Source organism: Anas acuta, chromosome 5 (assembly GCF_963932015.1).
Source record: "Anas acuta chromosome 5, bAnaAcu1.1, whole genome shotgun sequence".
Taxonomy (NCBI): Eukaryota; Metazoa; Chordata; class Aves; order Anseriformes; family Anatidae; genus Anas; species Anas acuta.
The window spans coordinates 29,323,932-29,346,498 of NC_088983.1; the positions used below are offsets into that span (position 1 = coordinate 29,323,932).

Sequence of the window (22,567 nt, forward strand, 5' to 3'; positions counted from 1 at the left end):
TCCTGTTTATGCATATTTTATGGGCCCAACATTTCCATGTTTTTTGCATATATAAATGTGTGTGTGACCTCAATGTTTAAACAGAACTTCCTGATTTGGGGGGACAGCTATTTTACATGCAACCCTTCATACCTACTTTAAGCACCAGTGGCAGCACGACAGTGTCACTTCCATAGTTTCAACTTTTCAAGCACGGCATGATTATAAAAAGCACGTATAGGAAAAAAAAAAAAAAAAAAAAAAAAAAAACAACAAAACAAACAGAGGAACTCAGACTATTTTTTTTCTACCTCAATCTAAGCAGTCCCTGATTGAGGGTACTGTTCTGTCACCTCCATAAACACAGAAATCCATGGGCAATTCTAAGCAAAGAACTGCAACAGGCACCAGAAAGCATGCAGCAGTCCTAAAGCTGAAAAATACAGTCTGCAGAGAGTAACAGAGAAAACTATTTCCCCACATGTTGTTCACACCCATGAGAAGATGCCCTCTCCTGAAGCAGGCAGGTCAGGGGGCACCACATCCATGCTGAAAAGGGGAAGGGAGAGGGCAGAGCATGAAGGAGAGACAAGATCGATGGATGGTGTTTCAGTAAGCCCTTGTGTGAAAGGTGCAGAAGGGGTAGGAAAGGATCAGTGCTCAGCTCCTGGTGCCTTCACACAATCCTGCTCCAGGTACAGGCCATGATGAGCAAGGATGGTGCCTGCTGTGTCAAAGCTGGACTTTTTGTGCCACAGAGTAGCTGCACAGCTATCTGTAATTAACACCTTCTGTGCGTGCTGTCCTGCGATATATCATGACAAACACCCAGATTACCCATTAATACAGCAAACAAGACTAAGCCATACACGCATTAAAAAAAAAAAAAAATCATGTTACTCAGAACTCACTTTGATCCAAATGAAGCAACTTTGCAAGTCTAATACTGCAGCTTTTGGCCTTGAGTATTATTGACAGGAAAACTGAATTCAAACAGAACTGCCTGAGTTTCTATTTCTACACACAAACACCCTTAAATCAGTTTGACCCTGCAGCATAGAGTCGGTGCCCTCTGGTCGGCAGTCCCATTACCATCTGTAACGAACGTAACATCTTAAAATGTAAACAATTTATGTTGGAACAGCAAATACAGTCTGAAAGGAAGAAGGTAATTGTGGAAAGTGAGATCAGAAAAGCTAGAATCAACATGGGCCCCTCCAACGTGGGCTTTCATGGAATAATGAGCATTAATTACCCTGTCTGCCTCACCTGCCACCAGAGTGCACCTCATGAGGCAGGAGGCCCATGGGCAAGCCCAGTACTGAGCAAGAAGGGAGGTCTCCAAGGTAGAGAGTGCTGCTCTGGGGCCCTACAAATTTATTTTCCAGCTCAGTTCCAGATTTTTGCCCCACCCTTGGCAAAACTCCTAACTGCACCAGGGAGGAAATCTGTATAAATAAATTAACAATTTTAATAAACAGCTGTTCCAGCATAAATACCCTGTCACATCCCATTTTCTGCTTGTAGAAACAAACTTCACCCATGCTTCCTCTGCTGCACTTGGGCTAATTCATCATGCATTATTCATGCTACTCCGTATTGGCATTTAATTATTCACAACTCCCTCTACCCTCACCCCCTTTCTCCCTCCACATGTGTGAGGATCAGCCGGCACCATTCACCAGTGAAAACCCTCACACCAACAAAGGCGAGGTATGGGCACGATACATTTCAACCAAAAAACCCCAAACCCCATATCTCACTCACGGACCGGCTGGGTTCACACCTCGGGGCACCCTGAAGGGACTCGGGAGCCATCTCAGCGTTCCCTGCCCTGCCCCTCACCGCCTCATGCCCGCTGAGGGGACACGCGACATAAAATGGCCGCCGGGCGCCATGAGGGCTAGCTGTCCCCTTGTGTTTTTCGTTAAAAGCTGCAGCATTCTCCTCCTTTTAGTAACACTGTCCCCTCGGGACCGGCCGATGGCTGCAGGATAGCGCCCAGCGGTGGAGAATGCGGGGCGGATCGCAGCGATGGGCGCCTGCAAGCGAGGTGCGAGGCCGTGAGGGCGGACCGCAGCCCTGAGGTGAGGTGAGGCGCGCGCGAAGCGCGGGAAGTACCTCAGCGGCCCCGCCTCAGGGGGCGGCCGAGGCTGACGGGGGGAGGGGGGGGGGGGGGGGGGGGGGGGGGGGGGGGGCAGGGGGCGAAGGGGAGGGGTATAGGGTACAGGCTGAGGAAAGTGAAGGAAAGTGAGGAAAAAAATCGAGAAAAGTGCGAGAAACGGCTCTACAGGCGCTTGTCCTTTTATCTTTCCTAAGGTTTATGGTGTTTCTCCGTTGTTTATTTGTCATCTTTTAATCTGTTTTATGTGGGGAAGATCTGTGTGTGTTACTCCCTCCAGCACGTGCTCTCAAATTGCTCCACATCTCTGTACCTCAAGGTGAGCTCCCTCAGGGCAGCAAATACACCTACATTTGCCCCAGTAGCACCTCTGCTATGTTTAATCCACTGTTTCAGGGTACTCCTGGGTATAATCGTGTACAGTGCTGTTGTGAGACAGTATTTTAAGAGCCATTCTCATCTGCTAATGCCACAGGGGTCTTGTTTTGGTGCAACTGCCACTAAGATGAAAACTAGAGGCTTTTTGCCCTTATGTATGTGCTCAGGAGAAAGCTTTAAAAAAGCACTAGCCCCTATATTATTGCAGGCTGATAAGAGGGGGCACAGTGCCAGAGTAGGGGTCTTTCTGTATCTCCTCCCTGGGTACAGGGCTGTATTCAGCAAAGTCCTCAAGCATGTATGCTTAAATACTAAATGGCCTTCTGACTTCAGAAAGGTTATTCACACATGCTTTAATTCACCTTTGTGCTTAACAGTATTGCGTGTAAGGACCACGAAGCTTTCCTTAGAAGAAAACCTTTGATATTAGTCTGCTCCCGAGTCAGCTTCCCAGATTTCAAGACCATAGACACAAATGAACCCAAGAACAGTAAGATTATTACTGGCTTCTGTGGTTGAAGCATGAGGTACCACTGCGTGCATTTCATTCCAGCTCCCATTTCTGAACAGCCAAAACAGGCTGTGGTGGTGGTGGTTCTTTTTAAGAGCATTCTCCTCCTTTTAGTAACACTGACGTACCGTTGCATACAAGAGGTATAAATCTGCTGGCTCTGTTTCCTCACCTCTGCTGTATGGCGATTTCACTCAGCACAGAATGCCTCAGTCAGCATCACCAGCAAATGCATCATGTGTGATGTGCTTTTTTTACTTCTAAGGCTTCCCCTCCAGCTCATATAACATCATGCAGCTGATTTCTCGAATTCCTACATGCAAAAATTGATCTGTTTGTTCTGAAGCCACAGAGTTTTCATCTGCTGCCAGAGGGGGGATCCATCTGGGTGCCATGACTTCCTTCCTTTGAAATGAGCCCTCCCTGTGCCCGCTAGCAGGCAGCAGTCCCACGGCTGCATTCAGGGGCTGTGCCTGCTTTTGCTTTACTGGCAGAGCAGGGAGGATTGGAGATGGAAGGCATAGAGGCCGGGGCCAGTTTTTCATCCCTGGAGTGAGGCTGGCAGGTACAAGGGCCGTTCCTGACAGAAGGGCAGGTGCCTCTTTGCAGGGCTTAGCCCATTTTAAGCACCCGGCTGCTGCAGAAAGGCATAGACCTCCTGTGTATTGTACATGCCTGCCATACACGGCCTCTGTTGCACGTTCAAGGTGGTGCTTGGCACTGCTTGGGCGATGGAATACCACCCTGCATCTGCTGCTTGCCTCACCAGAGAAGCAGACAAGCCCCAGATACTCACAAAACCTCCTTTTGATTACAAGTCAGCTTACAGAAGAGGGATTTGCACAGGTATAGTAAGACTTTAATCACTTAATCAGAGTTTTCTGTGTTTGCTTCCTGCCTTTGCTGTGGAGTACCCTAGGAGAAGGTGGTATTTCAGTTAACTATATAAATTCCTTTGGGTTTTCCTGTCTGTTACAGCCCTGTTGTATCTCCTGATTTCTTCTGCTGTGGCTGTGGGAGGTCCTGGGCTGCTTCTGGGGACCAGCCTTTGCCAGGGAGGCAGAGCCCTGCTAGCTCCTTGGGAAGGCTGGCAGGCATTACAGTGAGATCCAGCTCTATCAACTTTGACTTCTTGACCAGGCCCCTCAGTCACATTTATATAACAAGAACCAGATCAAAAAGCCAGGCAAGACACGGATGACTGATTTACCCCAAATCTCTTCCTCCCACTGGCAGATTATAGCACAGGTCCTCCCAGTCTGGCCACCCTCACGCCTGCTGCCCGTGACCTCACACAGCTCTCACCCCCACTTTTCACCCCATTTTTCAGCCTCATCATTGAGGCTGAAATTAGTTGATTGATGTACTGTAATTAGTACAACTGTAATTAGTTGATTGATTTCCCCCATATGTGAATACCGAGCCATCCTGAAGACTATTACTTCAAAGAACTTTTGTCAGATTTGTCACCAATAATTAAATTGTCTCCACCCAAGCAGACTGTGCTTTTGATCAAGAATATGCAGTTTCCTCCTGACTGGGGGCCAAGGAAAGCCATGATTTGATCACAGTGCTGGCAGATGTCTTAGAGAGCAAAGGAAGCTCACTTTGTTATTCTTAGCAGCTCCTGCCTTTCAATCATGGGAAATTATCATTTGACTATTAGTGTGGAAGAGTTTTCCTTGCACGCCAGCAAAGTTAAAAGGCTACAGTCAGCTTTGAGTATGATGCCTTCCCTGTGGAGGTTGATGAGAGACTCGTACTCATCTCACCTTCCTGTTTACCTGCTCATTTTTGGTACAATCCCAAATTATTAAGATGATATATTAGTTGCAGTAGAATTATTTAACTGTGATAAATATTTTTTTTATTTCCATTTTCTATGGTGTGATGCAAGAACAGGAGGCACTACAGCCTCCCTTCTGCAAACATTTGCACTGCACACCTGCAGTAAAACATGCAGGTTTTTTCCACTACAGTCCCTCAGCACCAGCACAGCAGAAGCAGACTTTGCTTCCCCCAGCCCATTGGGAAGTGATTCAGCACTGCAGTGTGGCTGCTGGCAAAGGTATCAGTTCATTTTGCTAGTCTTCTTCGTAGTATTTTAATGGTGATTGTTTGTGGTGGTGTTTTTTTTGTTTGACTTTTTTTTTGTCCACAATGCAGAAATTCATTGCTCAGACTTTGAATCACCTACAAACCTATCTGATTTTATTTTCTTTCTACCTGTTTTGCTGAAAGAAACTACTTGTGAATATTTTTAAATTAAAAAAAAATTAACTCTATTCTAAAAAAAATAATAAAAAAATCTAAAAGAAGTCCAGAAAATGGTAGACAATTGCAAATTCTGTTTGGTAGGGTGACCATGGTCATCACACTGCTATCTCATGATGCACTCAGCTAGTAGTTTGATTCATCCAGTCACGCTGTGGAATGTGAGGTCTCACCAGGATGGGTCCTTCCTTCCTCAGTGGCTGTGTTCCCCCGCCCAGAAAGCAGCCAGCTCGACTCCCAAATAGGCACTCTGCCTTTTCTGAAATAAACTGAATAGCCAAGACCTTAGAAATTTAAGTGTCTGCTAAGTGAAAGAACAGTTCAGTAAAAAATTGCAATAGCGTGTTTTCTCTGAGTGCTGGGAGAGCAGCCTCTGCAGACCAGGGTGCTCATTGTGTCTTCACACAGATTCTGGCTCTACCTAGTAAAAACACTTACAACTTTGTGCAATACATTGTAACCGTAGTTATGTTTTATCTGTAATGAATTGCCTGTATTGTACAGAATAATACCTCTCTACATCATACCTCTCCTAACATCAGTTAAAGCCAGCAACTTTCAAAGAGCCTTAAGGCTTTGGTTTAGAAAAAACACTATGTCTTCCTCAAACTAACTTGTAAAATTTCATCCTGTGCAGCTATGCACTCCTACAACACAGTAGAATAACTTGGCTAGATGGGGGGGGGGGGGAACAAAAAAAAACCACACCACAACACCAAAAAACCCAACCGTCTGATTTCTCTCTCCGAAATAGAAGGTTGAGGACCTAAATACATGTGAGAGATGGCTCAGTGCTGTGCTCTTCAGGAAAAAGCATATATTTTCTACAGCTGCGTAGAATAACATTCCAATATAAATCTACATAAGAGAAAGCTGTCTTATAATGTGCTGACCTATTTCAATACCAAAATCTGCATAAAGGGGAGCTACCAGCATTACTACAGTTTGTGTCCAGTTCTAGATAGCAACTCAGGTCACCATCTGCAGAAAGCTTAAATGCATGCTACTGACTGACATCTGTGTATTTTTAGCTTCTCTGGTCTATGACCCAGCATGTTCTAGCTTCACATTTAATTTTGTTTATTAAAAAAAAAAAAAAAAAAAAAAAAAAAAAAAAAGCTTGCCCATTTTGTCCAGGCCACGTTCAAACTGTTTGCTCTGGGCGTGCCTCTTCCTTCTCTGTGTGACTTGCAAGAGGAGGGGAGTGGGGCCAACATCACGTTCCACATGTGACTGGAATCGGTGCTTTCTTTGGATTTTTGAGGATTTCAGTCCCTTGGCTACAAAATGTTTTAAAGAAACTAAAATGGCATATAATCTTTAATCCTACTTGAAACAATCAACATTAATCTTTACTTGAAATTGTTTTAAAAACATCCAAATGGTGAAAAAATAAAATGGAAAGAAATTCCCAAGAAAGCTTTTTTACAGGCACTGTGGAACTGTTCAAAGCTTTGTTTGATGGCGCTTTTTTTTTAAAGGCAATACTTTCTAAAAATCTAAAAAGCTCATTTTCAAAATACCAAGCTGCAGCATCAGTGGCAATGCTGGCACTGAGCTTGACAAATGAAAATATTCACTACAACTAACACTGTGAAACCTATTTTGCATCCCAGTCATGTTTTAGGAGATCAGAATGTAGAAGAAGAACAATTCAATAGCTTTAGGCTTGGCTTATTATTAAATTACGATGATTTTAAAGGCTTCACTAATCCTTATTGTTCAGAAATTTTTCTCGGTATTTTGGTAAGTGGCCTACGTGTGACCTCCAGCTCTCAGCTTTTCTCCTGCACATGCCTAGCTGGGCTGTCACCATCCATGCTAGGAGCATCACTTGGGCCAGGACTAGCACCCGAGAACTGTTTGGCCGTAGTAGACCCTGCCCAGAGCAGATCTTCCCTGGGCCTGATGCTGAATTACGAGCACAGGACGTTGGGATGTGAAATGTTATTTCTTGTTCTGATTTATTCCTCACTGAAAGGTGTACGGGTTTGTAAGCAGCTGGGTAGATTTAGATGTGTATTTCAGTAGATTTAGCACATTTGCTAAAGTTCCCTTATATGTCTATCTCCATTATAGCTGTGCTTGTAAAAAAATAATAAAAAGAATCTGCCACTAGAGCTTTGCCTTGACATCTCATTGTGTTTCAGGTTGGAGACAGAAGAAGCCAAAGTAACCCAGCAGATGTTGCCAGATGCTTTAAAAGGTGCATTTAAAGCCTCCCCAAGGAGCTATGTAAAAGGCATGGGAGAATCATGGTTAGTGTTACACACGTGCATGTAAACAGATCCATTAACTGAAATAGCCTTTTAACTGTTACACTTATTGAGCAGTACAAGCAAGCGCATCATTGTTTCCTGTTTTTATTGATGTATCTGCACCGTGTTCAGCTATCTTATAAATCCGTTATTGCTGGGAACAGCTGCAGAGCAGACTCATAAGGAAGGGAAATGAGCACAGCTGATAAACCAGCTCCAGACTGGTCCCACCAGAGCTATTACACCTTGGACTAGGTACACGATCAGAAAATGTCTAGGCATTGCCAAGAGTGTAAAAGTGACTTCTCAAGGAAGCAAAGGCTTGTTTGACATAGTCACCAGCTACTTTGCATTGTCAGGCTAGTGCTGAACTTACAGTTTCTGAAACACGTCATCTAACCAGGAGTACATCTATAGACAAGCATGCTGCATCTGGCTGAACGTGAGCCAGGGCTGGTGGGGAGGGGCTTTGCACCTACAGCACAGGGAGAAGGAAAGGGAAACAGCACATGAGGTGGAGGGAGGTTATCGGCATCTGGGAAGCGAGAGGGAAAGTGAGCGGCTTGGCAGGAGCAGCTTTCCCTGGGAAGAACGATGGTATCGCGTGCCACCTGGAGGCTGAAAACAGAAATGAACAGGATACATTTGTGCAGTTCCAACCATCGCTTTTTAGGTGGACACATACCTTAATCAGAGCAGATGTTAGATCAGCCTTTACCACAGAGCCTGTTTTCCTTCTGTAATGCATTCCCAGCATTGGACATACCACATGAAACAACTGTCAATGAAAAACAAGTCCTGAAATCTTTCATACCTTTTCTTAAAATTTCAGCACACATCTTCTTGCCCATCCTGCTCTACATCAAAACAGGGACAGAAGCATAGCAGTGTGTGAGAGCACTGCCTCTCTAGCACATGGCAACGTGCTTGCAGTCTTCTCCAAGCACTACTAAAACATTAAGGATGTCCACAAAACACTAGAATTATGTCCAGAACATCACTCCAGAGAATCTGGCTCTTCCCCCGTCACTTGGAAAGCTGAAGGTAGGATGCGAGTTAAAGGAACTCACTTTGATCAAATTAGACTACCATTTCTTCATGAGGGGGACTCAGTTGTTAGCTTTGCTTCTGGCTGTTGGGGGATGTTATCTACTAGCTTAAAAAGAAAGAAAACTGGGAAAAGGTATTTGGATGAATAAATGCAGTGAAGTAAGCAACAGGGAAAGAAAAAAAAAAAAAAAAAAAAAAAACAGGCCTGGATCCTGAACCTTTTTCTTCACATCTAGGAAACAGGCTGACAGGGGCTCCCAGCTTCTTCCACATGTGAGATGTACAAACAGCCCCCTCGCTTCTGCCAGCAAAGCAGGCAGGAAGCAGCTCCTCCTGGTGCCTTCCAGGCAGGTTTTGCACTTCATTTACCTCTGCCTGCACAGGCAGGAGGCTGGCGTGGGCAGTTTTTTTTCCCCAAGATGAAAGGAGGGAGAATGGAACAAAGCACAGTACTGAGGTGACAACGTTTGGAACCAACTCCACAAACAGTTCTGCAAATTGCTGAAAACAAAACCATTCAAAGTCAGAGGTTTCAACAACAGGAGGTTTCTTTGGTTGTGTGAGGACTGAAAAGGACTCCCTAAGCAGTGCCACAGTAATTGAAAAAGAAAAAAACTAACTTCTCTGGTGGGTATGAGAAGTGGGACAATGCTGTACCTACCTCAGAAGTGAGTAAACTGTTGCTCTTTCTTTGCTCCTCATTTTGCCCCTGAACAAAAACAACTGTATTTATTTTTTTTTCCTCTCCCCCAGATCACCCAGAAGCTTTTAAGGCCTAGTAGCTTTCCCAACACTAAGAAGATTTTTCTTTTTGCTTGAGAAAAGCACAGTGTGCAAAATTCTCCAGTGTTTTTTTTCCCTTCCAAGACTCCATTTTTTACTCTCGTTCTGCAAGAACATTCACATCTGTTCATCTCCAAACTCCATTTGCTGCCTGGTAACACCCAGCCAGGAAGGGCATGAAAGAGCAGCAGCATTTCTGACTGCATCCCATTTATCAAATAAAGAACAGGACAAAAACATTACATTCTTCTCTCTGACCTCCAGTTCTTTAGTCTCAAAGGCAGTAAATCTAATAAATGACAATAAATGACAAGACCAGGTACAAAATTTGATTTCCAGATACACTGGCTCAACTCTACCCACCTGAACAGGCTACTAACAAGCTGGTAAGACTGAATAAACCCCTGCCTGCAAGAAATGTCTGTAAAATCAAGCTGAAAAAAGATGGGTTTTCATTGTAGTCAGCAGACACAGAAGTGATTTCAAGAACTGTAGCAGCAAACATTATATGTTAGAGGTATATTGCTTAGTTACTTCAAGCTGCAGTTGTACAGTGAGGATGCACTTATGCTATCCTGCCTTGGGTTAGCATGCAAGAGACATTTTCTGCCAGGTGAAACTTCTGTCATCCAGTCAGGCATAGCTATGTAATAAATGTGAACAGTTTGTTAAAACAGATGCATCATACTATTATACAGTCATCTACCAGAAATATTTATCAAGTGACAGGAGCTTCTATGGTAATTCACCACCTTTTAAAACCTGTACATGGCTGAAACAATAACAGTGGTATTTTGGAAGCTGTGAGAATGCGTAACTCTAGGCAGCTTTTCACATGCCCCATGGTCTCTAAGGGCAGCCAGAACAGTTTGAAGTATTTGAATTTCAGTAAATCAAACAACAAGCCTATGTGATATATGGTAAAAAGTGAGGAATCTTGCTCCCTAAAAGCCTCCCTGAAACTTATTGCACATGGCAATGGTAATCAGCTGCAGTGGAAGAATACAAGACAATCACTTCGCTCTTATCTCACCACTCAGTCATTTCAGAAATTGCAGTAGGGTTACCGTGGAGGATCACAAGATTTTGCAGTAAATGTCAGCACCCTGAGATGAACTGGAGAGTTGCTGAGTGCCAGAATCATTCTCTGGGCATGTGATTTTCCTGGGGAGTGATTTGGATAATGTTCACCAGGTATGGAGACTGAGAATTTTAATAGAAATTGACTGAATTGAGGTATTTTGTATGCATCTACAGCCAGGTAATCTGTAATCAAGAAGTCTGTTATCACAAAGATATTTTCTTTGTAAGTATCCTTTTTTATGCTTTCTCTTGTGACAACAGAACATCCCATTCAAGGGATGAAAAAATACTCACTCTTGTTTTTCTAGAAGTATTCAAGTCCTACAAACACCGATCCTCAGCCATGGCTATTTCAGTGAGTAGAAAACTTCTGACTGAGCTTGGATTAAGGTATTATTCCTTCAACTGGTGCAAATTCTTTGTTTAGAGAAACGTCATGTCCTGGTCCTGCTATGCAAGTCTCAATGTCAGAATAACAACCTTTAGGGAGCCGTGACTGTAACACAAATCATCTCATAATCCACCTGAAAGGGTTGGAACCCACTTTTCTTGCACATTTTAAAGCCTTTCTAAATGAAACAGGTGTTTTGGCAAATTAATTTTAATTCAAAAGAAACTGAAAACAAAACTCTAAGAAAGGAAACGACAAAGTGCTCTAGGATGATGCTTTTTAATTGTTACTTTTATATTTTTAAAAACAAATCAATTAAAAACATTATAGACGTGCTGAAATTTCCTGTACAACAAATAAGAAAACAATAAAATTTGTACATCATATCAAGATATTTAACTAACAGTCACTTATTTGAAACGCATCAACTTTTCCCTTCTTAAGCAGGCCCCAAATGGGAAGAAGTATACAACAGAAATGCAGGAGATGTCATTGCCACACAGTAGAGCTTTGAGCCTGGAAAGTAAATCAGTTTAGATGAGCAACAGCAAGAGAAAACACTGAATGAGGAGAGAGATCTCAGCAACTATAACACGGTGAACATCAGAATGCAGGGAAAAAAATATTTGCCAGGATTCAAGTCACATTGGCCAAAAAGGATCCACAAGAGACCCCTGGTAGAAAGGTTACCTGTAATCCTGTTCTTCCTGCATAGATATCCTATGAAGCATGGCCTACTTACTCACAGAGACAATAGAGCCAACTTCATTTAAAACATTTTAAGCCTTTCCAACCTTTTCATAGAATCATAGAATATCCCAAGTTGGAAGGGACCCATAAGTCCAACTCCTGGCACTGCACGGGTCTGCCCAAAAGTTTACACCACGTGACTCAGTGCACAGTCCAATTGTTTTTTAAATTCAAACAGACTTGGTGCAGTGACTACGTCCGTGGGGAGCCTGTTCCAGTGTGCAACCACCCTCTCGGTGAAGAACCTCTTCCTGATGTCCAGCCTAAACTTCCCCTGCCTCAGTTTAACACCATTCCTGTGGTCCTGTCACTGGTGTTTACAGAGAATAGGTCACCTGCCTCTCCACTCCCCCTTGCAATGAAGTGTAGACATTGATGACGTCCCCCCTCAGCCTCCTCTTCTCCAGGCTGAACAGGCCCAGTGCCCTCAGCCGCTCCTCATACATCTTCCTCTCTAGGCCCTTCACCTATCCCTGGGATCAACAGGTCATTTAGTTCAAACTTCTGCCTCTTCTCACAATGATTAAGTGTTGGGAAATCACAGAAGTGTTGAAGTAGATACAATGGTATTAAAAATGGATATTCATTAGATGCTGACACAATGGAGACTTTGTGACACTGAGACTTCCAACATCAAAAGAATGGGACAGATACTTTTGTTTTCTGCAAGAAAAGGTGGTTGGACAGAAACACGATGCTATCTGGTTCTGATGTTCAACTGCAATATAAAGCAAACACAATCTAAAGTAGAAGATTCATCTCCCTCTCCTCCGTGCTGTATAAAACAAGGACTTCTGAAGCAACAGAGCATTCATTCACCACCCTAAGGCAGCAAGTTTCCGCAGGACCTGGAATAAGGAATAACTGGTTCTGTGCTCTGCACTTAGAAGACTGAAAGGAAGAAAAAAATAACATGACTGTAAGGGGCAGGCCTTTCTTCCTCCCAGTTCCTTTGGAATGGTTCAGTTTGGTCCCAGTGGTTTACTTCTGTTTGTCATCTGACAGCAGCTTAGGAAGAATGCTGGGTGAGATCAACTATGTGGACTGCCATTTTGGATGGAGTCAGGCAGGATTGCTAACCTCATGAATTAGGTTTGGAGGTTTTTGTTTTGTTTTTGTGTGTATGTGTACTGATTAAAAAAAAAAATCAGAGAAAGAAAAAATATTCAAGAACCCACAAGTGGCTGCTACAAAAAAAAAAAAAGAACTGAAGCATTTTGTGGTTTGTCCTCCAGTTTTGCTCACCTAGCACACCACAATTTCACACTGGGTGTGAAAAATTCCTCTGGTTATCTGTAAATTTACAGTTGTACACCAGGAATTCCTACATTTTCTTCTGCTAACAGTGGATTCTGTGAGGTTGACAGGTTCCACTGTAATACCACATATACACCTAATATATGTAGCTATTTTTGACAACTCTGCTAAAAAAACAAACAAACAAACAAAAAGCAGCAGAACTTCAGGGACTCTGGTTATTAAACCTTCACAAGATTTTCACTTCTTTAGAGCTATTCTATAGCATTATTCATAAACTTCATATTCCTTTGCAATGCAACCAGTGCAATGATCCAAAGACCAAAAAACAACACACCCCCAAACTATTTAAGAAGTCCTTCATCGGTAATGCCTTCATAAGTCTAGCAGTTATGTACCAGCAAAATCCAATCAAATCCTTGCCTTGCAAAACCAGCAAACTAGGGGTTTTCTGCTTGTTTGTTCTATTTTTAAAAGGACCAGTTAAAATAACAGCAGCAGTACATTGCAAACAATTACAAAACAATTACATTAGATCAATGAGATGCAGGCAGGTAACATATATCTCAGTTTTAAACGGCTAAATCAACCGAGAAGTTGGTCTTTACAGCAGAACTTTGTGCAATTTGTTTTGGTAGAAACAGTAAAGCCAGTCAATCTGTTTGGGAGTGCTTGGACACCTGGAACCTTAGTTCAACATTTTCACAGATTTATACATTTGAGGAAAAACAACAACAATAAAAAGACACCGACCTGAGTAAAACTCTATTAGAATAGAGTGATCATTATTCAGTAAATCATATATTGCACCTTTAAATAAATCATTATAAATTGTATAAAAACAGGAATATCAGCCAGGAACAGGGAGGGGCTATTCCATCCTTCATACACACCCACACACAACCCCGCGCACACATTCACATACTCACTTGCTCAGTTTTTCACTATAGTTAAAGCTCGGAGTGACACACCACACTCCTTTTCCTCTAGCAGAGGCACTGAAACATTAAGGCAGGGGATATTCATGGTGAAATGCAAAAACAAAGCTCACCTCCAAACTTCTGGAGAGTCCTGCCAACAGTGCAACTACAGTTAGGTTTGACATAAGCCTTATTTAAAAATCTGTGTTCTCATTAAGAGTTTCAGTACAAAAATAGAATCTCTGCTGTTTTTTTTTCTAGAGTAGCAACTAGAAAAGGCACAATTTCCAAGTACAAATGTCCATTTGGAGGAGGTGTTTGTAGTCCTTTTTTAAATAAAAAGGAACACTCAGAAAAAAAAAAAAAAAAAGATCACAGAGGCACATATCTATTAGCTAAGTAACCAGATACAGTAGATAAAATATGTTCCTGAAACTTATAATTAAATATATTAAAACAGCCCACAAGCCTGGTGTCTGTAAATGAAATCATATAAAATTGTAATAAAAAGCTTGTGTTATTATTTTAATATTGAAATTCTAGTTCATTGTTCGTACTGTAAATGCTATTTCACCTATCAGTACTGTTAAATTCCCAAGAAAAAGCAAAAATTCCTCTGTTAACTTTAACTATTTTCTTTTTATAACAATCCTTGGCTCCTGCCAGCACTGTTTTTGTCCTCCTGTAGATCACATCTTCATATAAGGCCAAAACTGGAGAAACCAAATGTAAGACACTGCACACAATCCTGGAAAACATACGTAGAACGTCTCCCTTTCTTATGCGCAGACAACACCTCTCTGGACACTGCGTTCCTTCCAGGCTATGCATGGTAGCCGTTAGCCTTCCCAAAGACTGGGACTGGGACTGGCTCTGGTTTGAAATTTTCATAGATTGCCATTGCTGTTGTGTTTTGGTAAATAAGATCTGTTTTCTTGTCTTTCTGGGATCTAATAATATCCATGACACACTGGTTTAGGAAGACGTACTGGTCCTGATGGGAGAAAAAGAAGAAAGGATATTAAGAAAGTTCTAGCAAATACCTGATTTTGGAAGTAGTTCTGCTCCTGAATATAAGTTTCAGTTTTTGGAGGTACTGCACTGCATGTTTTCACACACAGTCTATTTATGCATTTTAGAAATTGTATGTATATAGGAAGTTGGACTAGAACAGACCTCATGATGTCTTGTGAACCCTCAGCAAAAAAAAAAAAAAGGATCTAATTTACTATGTTGCCTAACATCCTCTTAAAAGACTTTCATGATGGAGATTTTACAGCCTTTTCCAGATCAGCTTGAGTTAATCCACATGCTTTTTCAGATGAAAGCAGTACTTCCTGCAGGAATGCCTGTGTTCCTGCAGAATACAAAAGATGCACGCAGAGACCTCTTGACTGAAGGTAATTCTGACTTGTGGCTATAAAGATAAAACTCACATGGGTTGAACAAGCTTCAAAGTAAATTTTCAGGATTTAATTCTTTCTACCCGCAAACGCTAGTCCAACAAATTACCCTCAAAAAGAGATTGCTTGGATATACTAAATAAACCTTAGCTGAAAATACTTTTATAGTAAGAAATAGGGCAGGAAGCAGGGAAGTTTAAATGAGGGCGATTTTTAGATTCCTCTGTAAAGTCTTATCTTCCTGTAATTCTGAGCTACAGTCTATAGTCTACCTTTCCTGGATTATTGTGCATGTTGAAGAAACATGCTGCTGAATGAAAATCTAAATCTTACCTCAGTTTGCACCATTAACGGTCGATGCATTCGAAGATCATACACCACTCCATACACATCCACCGTATTCTCCATTTCAATCTGCTGAATCAGGCGGTCAATGGCAATGAATGTCCCTGTCCTCCCGACACCAGCACTGCAATGACACAGGGAAGACGTTTACTGCTTTCTCTCAACCACCTGCTCACCTGTAGCCTAATAAAAAGCCAGTGAAGTTAGCAATATGCTTTCTATTATTTCAGTGGCACAGGTATCAAAGCCTCTGCAGTCCAGAGACGTGAGTTTTACCATGACCAAGATGGAGGAAGGACACCCTTCTGGGACTCCCAGAATCACACTGAAAAAGAACTGTTCTTAAAAAGTCACAAGATGAAAGCATGTCTAACACAAATTTGTTCTTCATACCTGCAGTGCACTAGAACAGGAGAGTCAATAGGATTTTGACTGCTGTATTCATGAACATGGTGTCTGAAGTTGATGAGCAGGTCTGTTGTCTCTGGTACTCCGTGATCAGGCCAGGAGGTGAAATGGAACTGACGCACTATGCGGCTCTCCCCTGTGTTGGCCTAGGGAAATACACATTGAAAAAAAGAAAACAAAAGAGCTTCAAAAGAGCAGCAGAAGTGCTTCCTACCATACGTACTGTGCAAGACTTTTCAATAAAATTGCACATTACAAACTGTGCAGGACTTTGATCAATGATATTCCAATTTCCCTCTTCCTTCCCTTGTAGTAGAGAATAGTTAGAAATAATTTCCTTTCACTCTTCATTTGACTCCAAGATCATCTCTGCCGCATTACATTTGCTGACAGAGATGGGGCTAATTGATAATTGATAATTCAAATATCTGCATAAAGCATGAGTTTTTGTGGAAGTCTCAGGGAGACACATGCTGAAGGGTCACTGATGGGGAAACCAGTAATTCCCATTAGCAGGCTGGATTTTGCCACTGCTTTTATCCCTTCCACTCCGATAACTTTGAATTTGACTAAATTTTAGTGAAGTTACTATATTCTGTCACTCCAGTGTTGCTTGACACATGAAGTCACTGACTCAATAAACCACTTCCACGCATATTTGTACACAACTAACAACTAGACAGCCACTTACATTTTCTACATTGAAGTCCCTTATTGTCCATTCTGGAAGAACTGTCTCCAAGACCACTGTCACAGCAATGTCACCATAGGTCTTGCTTTGTTTGTCTGGCCAATATTGCTCACATTTTGTCTAAGAAGAGAATTAAAAGGTTCAACACATTACACAGAGCAATGAAACACAGGGAAAAAAACAGAAGATCATGCCAAGGTAGTTTCCTGTGACTCCACCTTGGCCTTGTCTGTTAGTTTTAAATAACGCACCACCCTCAAGTAACGCTAGGAAGCATTTCACCCTTCCCAATGTCCTATCCTAAGGACAGAGCAGATCTATTAAAATCATTCTCTATGGAGAGGAACCAATCTTAAAAATGGAGATTGCACAACCCTCCTGAGTCTGGTAGTCAGAAGATATAAAGGGGAAAAAAAAATGTGCTCATTGAACTCAGAAAACAATCTTCTATTAACTAGATGCTTGTTTTAAGAGTGATCAATCTCCAACTTATTAGGGTAACAACAAAATTAGAAGAGATATAATTGTCTTCAAGAGATGGTTCAGTTTTAATATTAATGCTAAACAAAATAACAACAAAACCACCATACCCGGGCTTGTTCAACACATTTCGTCAACATAACAATACAGTAGATACTCTCTTCCCAAATCATGCGCCAGAAGTCTTCTGTAGTATTGGCTAAAGGACCTTGTGCAGCAATAAATGCTTTCTTTGAGCTATAGCCCTAAGAAGAAAAAATATACACATTCACACCTTCGTCCATGAGCCATAAAAAGTCAATTTTATAAATCACATGATCTGTTAAGCCTATATCACAAAAATACACATTATTTTTCTTCTCAACTAATGAAGCAACTTACAGGCATATAGTTTGCATTAATGTAATCACCACTTCCAGAGTTTAGATCTGAAAGTTTAACACGAGAAATATCATCTGCAGAAAGAGAGGAAAAGAAAATTATAAATTTAAGAACTTTCAGAAATTTTCAGCAAAATACTGCAGTTCTAACACATTTTCTAAATAAAAGGTGTTTTAGAATGATGGGCATTCTAAGAATAAGAACATAGTTTTAGGAATCAGATGTAGCAGTAGTTCAGGCTTTTATCATGAAGGTCTTCAGAAAAAGGATTGGCCAGCAACAATAAATTCAGAACACTGAACATATTTTTAAATACGATTTGTTTTCTCACAAACACAATGATTTGTATTTAATCCAATTCTTCCTTAACACTTCACTTTGCTGGGATGCCTGCAGATAGCTTGGCATGGTTCAGGTTCTTAGTTTGCAAAGCTGTCCAGCAATGTCTTAATATATTTTTTTTTATTGTTCTGATAGATCTGGACTGCAAGTTTCTCACAAATGAAAAATGAAAACAATTTAATTAAGGAAAATATTTTTATAACTTTCAAGGAAAGCTCTTTAGGTTTGTTTGTACAGTGATTTCACACTGGTATGTTCATACAAGTTAAAACAACAGCCCAATTTGATTTTTTTTCCAACTTGGCAACAGTAATTCCCCTTTGAAACCTCCGGGTACTGTTAAAACGAAATTAGCCAAACCCAAGGTTTTTCACCTAATATTAAAACGAAATTAGCCAAACCCAAGGTTTTTCACCTAAAAGCTCAATTAATAGAAGTAACAAAATCTGAGAGAATAACTTACATGGTAAGACATTATTGTATCTATTTTTCCCCCTGTTATCTGGGTTTTCAGCAGCAGATTTGGTCTGATGAACACCAGTAGACTTGAGTTCCTACAGTGAAAGAAAGATCCATGAGCACCTGGTCCTGGTTTAATAATTGTATAGAAACACATCACTGAAGCAAATATTCCAAACAACCTTGGCCTTTGCTGTAAAAGTAGACATGTAAAACTGGGATAGATGACAAAAATCTGCTTTCTACAAAGAGAGCAGGAGGGTAATAGTAACAAAGCTGATAGAGAAAGTATTAATACAGAATGGAAGAGTAATAGCATGTTTAAAGCCCAGAAATAGTTTTGTAGAAATACATTAACACTGACACTGATTGCACACCCATTCTAACTCCAAGGCAGCAGATCATTTAGCATGAGCTTTGCTGGCATTACAGAGAGAAATGGAGCAAGTTACATCATGGAAGGACTGAAGAAGGAAGCAAGGTCTGAGAGGAGGGCAAGGGTGGAGCACCAGCCTGCCAGGTATAGTAAAAGGGACAAACTTTGTTCTGGAAAGAATAAAACCTGTGAGTAACTTTGAGAAGTGGAAAAAAGTAAGATTTTTTTCAACAGCAGACATTACAACACAGAACCCGTCCGTGATGACAGCTGATTACTGTCTTTTGTACCCTATATAAATTAAGCTTTAGCACACTTCACAGAGAAACAGTTATGGTCACTAAGGAAATTCTGTTTTTTCTCTGACTGCTTATTTTCTTCAATTTTTTCACAGGTGTGGTTTGCAAATCACACATAATACATTAAAGAAGCTTGCTATTAGTGAATGACCTGTCTTGCTGTTTAGGAAAAAAATGATGAAATAAACAAAGTGTAGAGAAGGTAAATGGCATTCCCAGAGTACAAATACCACTAGTGCAACGAGGGCAAGGACTCTGGAGGTCTTGTTTCCAGCAAGAGCTCTGAGCAGCAGGCCATGCTATAGCTTACAGGCAGATTTAATGGTTCAGGATGTGAAGAATTTATCATGCACTTCAACTAAACTTAGAGCTCACATGCAGCTTAATAATGTCTATTGTAAAAGGTCCCTTATTCTCCTCCCCTTCAGTAAACCTCACATACACTCCAAAGGAAAGCTAATTTGCTTTCCAAAAATATTTGTCACAAAGCTCTCCCGACTGAGGACACACACCTCATACTCTTCAGCAAAACCACAGTTGGAGTCTGCTTGCTGCTTCTTAAAGTAGGACTCAAAGTTCTCCACTTTAATCATTTTTGATCTAAAATGAGAAAAGCCATGTATTGGTAGCTGATACTAGGTAAATAAACCATGAATTCAGTTAATGTGTTACAAAATGTGCTTTACTTACTTCTTTACTCTTCAGGGGAGAGCGGGAGAAGGGAGGAAGAAAAAAGGATGATTAGACACATGCAGTTGTACTTTTCACTATGTGAATCTAAGAACAAAAGCATGACTGTTAGTAGCACCCACAAAACTGCATTTACAGGGGACAGAATATCAAGGCAGAGCATTTAACTGATCTGTGCCAGCCAAGAAGAGAACAGGGCATCCTATTGATGAGAAGGATATGACAGAAGGTGTCAGGCAGCAATTTCTGTGCTCCCCTTCCATCGGATCGGCCCCATTCCCTCGTGCATTTTATATCAATTAATTAAGTCTACACAGGTGGAACTTCACAGCATGCTCAGGCCATGCCTTTCCATCAGAAAAAAAAAATATAAAATTGGTGCATGAGCCAATAACCTGGTTCAATTGCTTGTGATTTCCAGGATATTGTGGCTACCTATTAGTGGGCTATTACAATCACATCATCATCTGAATGAACAGCTCAGTGCAAAGTAGCCATAAAATTCAGTGCAGATTTTTGCTTATGAGCTCTTTACCAACAATTTGGATTGCTTCTTTAATGTGTACAGAAGCTTGTGTTTCGTGCAAACATCCTATTTTTCAAAACTGCACGGGGCATTTGTCTATCTAATAGTGATTCATGAAGCAAGCACTTAGATCACTGTAGCAGCTGTGGAAGTCTTGATCAATATAATTATTTCTAGCCTGCAGGCTTGAGTCTTTAAGTTTCATGAGGAGTTAATAATGCAGAATTGTACGTAAAACTGCACAGAAAACAAGCACCAGGGTTCAGAGTAAGTTTTGCACATATCACTTGAGCTCAGAAAACACCATCTGAAAGGATATTGACTTACTTGATTGGAGAAAAGGACACTTCAGTATTCCTTTTATCTTTCCTATGAGGAGAAAAAAAACAACATAATAGGCTCACAGTAGAATTTAATGGAACATATGAGATTTCTGATGACAAGTGCTTGCTCAGAACAATTTCTTGTCTGAAATCATCTCAATCTGTGCAAAAAAAATTCCTGAGGCAAACCTTACACCTGCAGTGAAAATAAAAAACTTTTTCATTCTTTCAATGATGTTTTGCAGTGGGCCTGTTTCTTTCTGTTGGAACCAGAGCAAAATTATTCAAAACAATGGGTTTGAACAATCATTTAGCTAGTCTGATGTATCAGCTCTGATGTATAACGAAGATTTTGAATAGAATGTATTTTAAAGCATCATGGCGACAGTGAACAAGAACAGACACCTTTTTTTAATAAAAAGGTAGAGCAGTGAAATATTGATATTCCTCAACACAACAAATTAAATAACAAACATGTTGTTACCTTCTCCTTGTCCAGAATATGTAACCCACTATAGCGACTACAGCCAATATAGCTAAAAGGCATCCAATAACAGCTCCAGCAATAACACCTTATAAAAGAGAACAAGTATTACTCATCATTGATTTACATTTGACAATGCTCTGAATCAATCAACATACTACAAGAGACCCTTGCAGGTGACAGAACACACACTACTCTCCTAAGTGTCCTCTCTTCTTTACTGTATCCTTTAGCAGGACCAGTATTGAATCAGTATTTGGCAGGATCAGTATTTGCATTCCAATACATTTGGTTCTAGTTTACAGGAACTGTTAGGACAACAACTGCTTTTGCTGTTTCTGTACTAAAGTCACACTGTGTCATCCAATCCCTTTCAGCACAACATCAGTAGCATAGGTTTTGGTTACTTCTCAAATGGAAGTCATGTATGGAAAAAAAAAAGAAGAACCAGCAGCTCACCTGCAGAACTAGCTAGGTATGGATTTATGGAGCAGTGGCACTGCAAAGCTAAAAAGGAACAGTCCATTGCAGACAGACCAACGGATGTTTTGCTATCATGAAACTTGCCATTAATTAAGGAATTTCCACACACAACGTATGTTCAAAACTGCCAGTCCTGCATTAACTATACCTGGATCCTGGGGTAACGAAACCTTCTTAGAACAGGGTGAAAATGATACATAACTATATTCTTCCATAATGATGTTTTCCGCAGTAAAGTTTATGTTAGTGAAGCCTGCAACACTTGCCCTGTTAAGAGGAAAAAAACAACACACACGACATGATTTTAACAGCAAGGTTTGTGACCTCTTCAATTAGAACGCTTAGGTTTAAACTGCAGTGAGATAAATACCTGTATGAATGAAGTGGAGTCAATGGTCCATTTTTGTAGCCATACATGGTGTTTCCCTTGCCTACATTGATGATGTGCTCAGAACGGAAGGAAGGTAGCTTTGCCTTCTCTGTCTCTATAACATAAGTCACGTAGGTGCCTGTCTTCTTTTTCTTGAAATCTTCATATGTGTAGTTCAATTTAGACTTCAAAGGTGGACAACCTTCAGGAAAAAACAAGGATATAAGTGGTACACATCACACACTGTTTGTATAACCAACAGTGCAGTTGGAGAGGGTGTCACAAAAAACCACAGCTGTGATTGCTCTGCAAGTACTGCCTGAAATGAAAGGCTGAGGGCAACAGACAATCTCAGAAATTCCCTCTGCTGCAGTGCAATTTACTTAACTTCCCTTCTACTCCCTGGTGTTACTTGGTTTCATCTCCTTTTGGTTTTACTTCTACCATGTACAGTGGAGCTTCTCAATAAAGGCATATGAGTGGTGGACTCTGCTGTCCTTGTGGACAATTTTCACTACACAAGTCAGTCATGTCCAAACCCACTCCATCAACTACCAAATGTAGAGAATGCTACACACTGTAAAAAATAAGGGCAATTTGTGTTTGATAACACTGTGCTATTCAAACAACATCAAGCTTCATTCAGGGTGATGCTAAATTCATCCTGGCCTATACTGGCTGCTGTGTCTGACAAAGTCTCGCACTTATGCCCCGAGAAATGAAAGTTACTTTCTGCTTTCTCTTGTCATAG

At 41.1% G+C, this 22,567-nt stretch overlaps 1 protein-coding gene and 1 long non-coding RNA gene across 13 annotated transcripts in view; one reads left to right on the plus strand and one right to left on the minus strand.

Moving 5' to 3' along the window:
* Nucleotides 1-1,895: 1,895 nt before the first annotated feature.
* Nucleotides 1,896-5,341, plus strand: LOC137858175 (uncharacterized). The gene is made up of 3 exons (XR_011097549.1): nt 1,896-2,071; nt 2,299-3,836; nt 3,969-5,341. It is a non-coding gene; the product is annotated as an uncharacterized lncRNA (long non-coding RNA).
* A 5,751-nt stretch (nt 5,342-11,092) lies between these two features.
* PTPRJ (protein tyrosine phosphatase receptor type J) overlaps nt 11,093-22,567 on the minus strand; it is a 74,398-nt gene continuing 62,923 nt past the window's right edge. For all 12 annotated transcript variants that reach the window (XM_068683496.1, XM_068683504.1, XM_068683507.1 and 9 more), the window contains 12 exons: nt 21,817-22,018; nt 21,595-21,713; nt 20,964-21,051; nt 20,484-20,525; nt 19,453-19,540; nt 18,270-18,360; nt 17,465-17,538; nt 17,194-17,328; nt 16,604-16,723; nt 15,898-16,058; nt 15,493-15,628; nt 11,093-14,750 (listed from right to left, as the gene is read on the minus strand). In XM_068683496.1, coding sequence (XP_068539597.1) covers nt 14,580-14,750; nt 15,493-15,628; nt 15,898-16,058; nt 16,604-16,723; nt 17,194-17,328; nt 17,465-17,538; nt 18,270-18,360; nt 19,453-19,540; nt 20,484-20,525; nt 20,964-21,051; nt 21,595-21,713; nt 21,817-22,018 — 1,427 coding nt within the window. In that variant the 3' untranslated portion in view covers nt 11,093-14,579. The remainder of the gene's footprint in view (nt 14,751-15,492; nt 15,629-15,897; nt 16,059-16,603; nt 16,724-17,193; nt 17,329-17,464; nt 17,539-18,269; nt 18,361-19,452; nt 19,541-20,483; nt 20,526-20,963; nt 21,052-21,594; nt 21,714-21,816; nt 22,019-22,567) is intronic.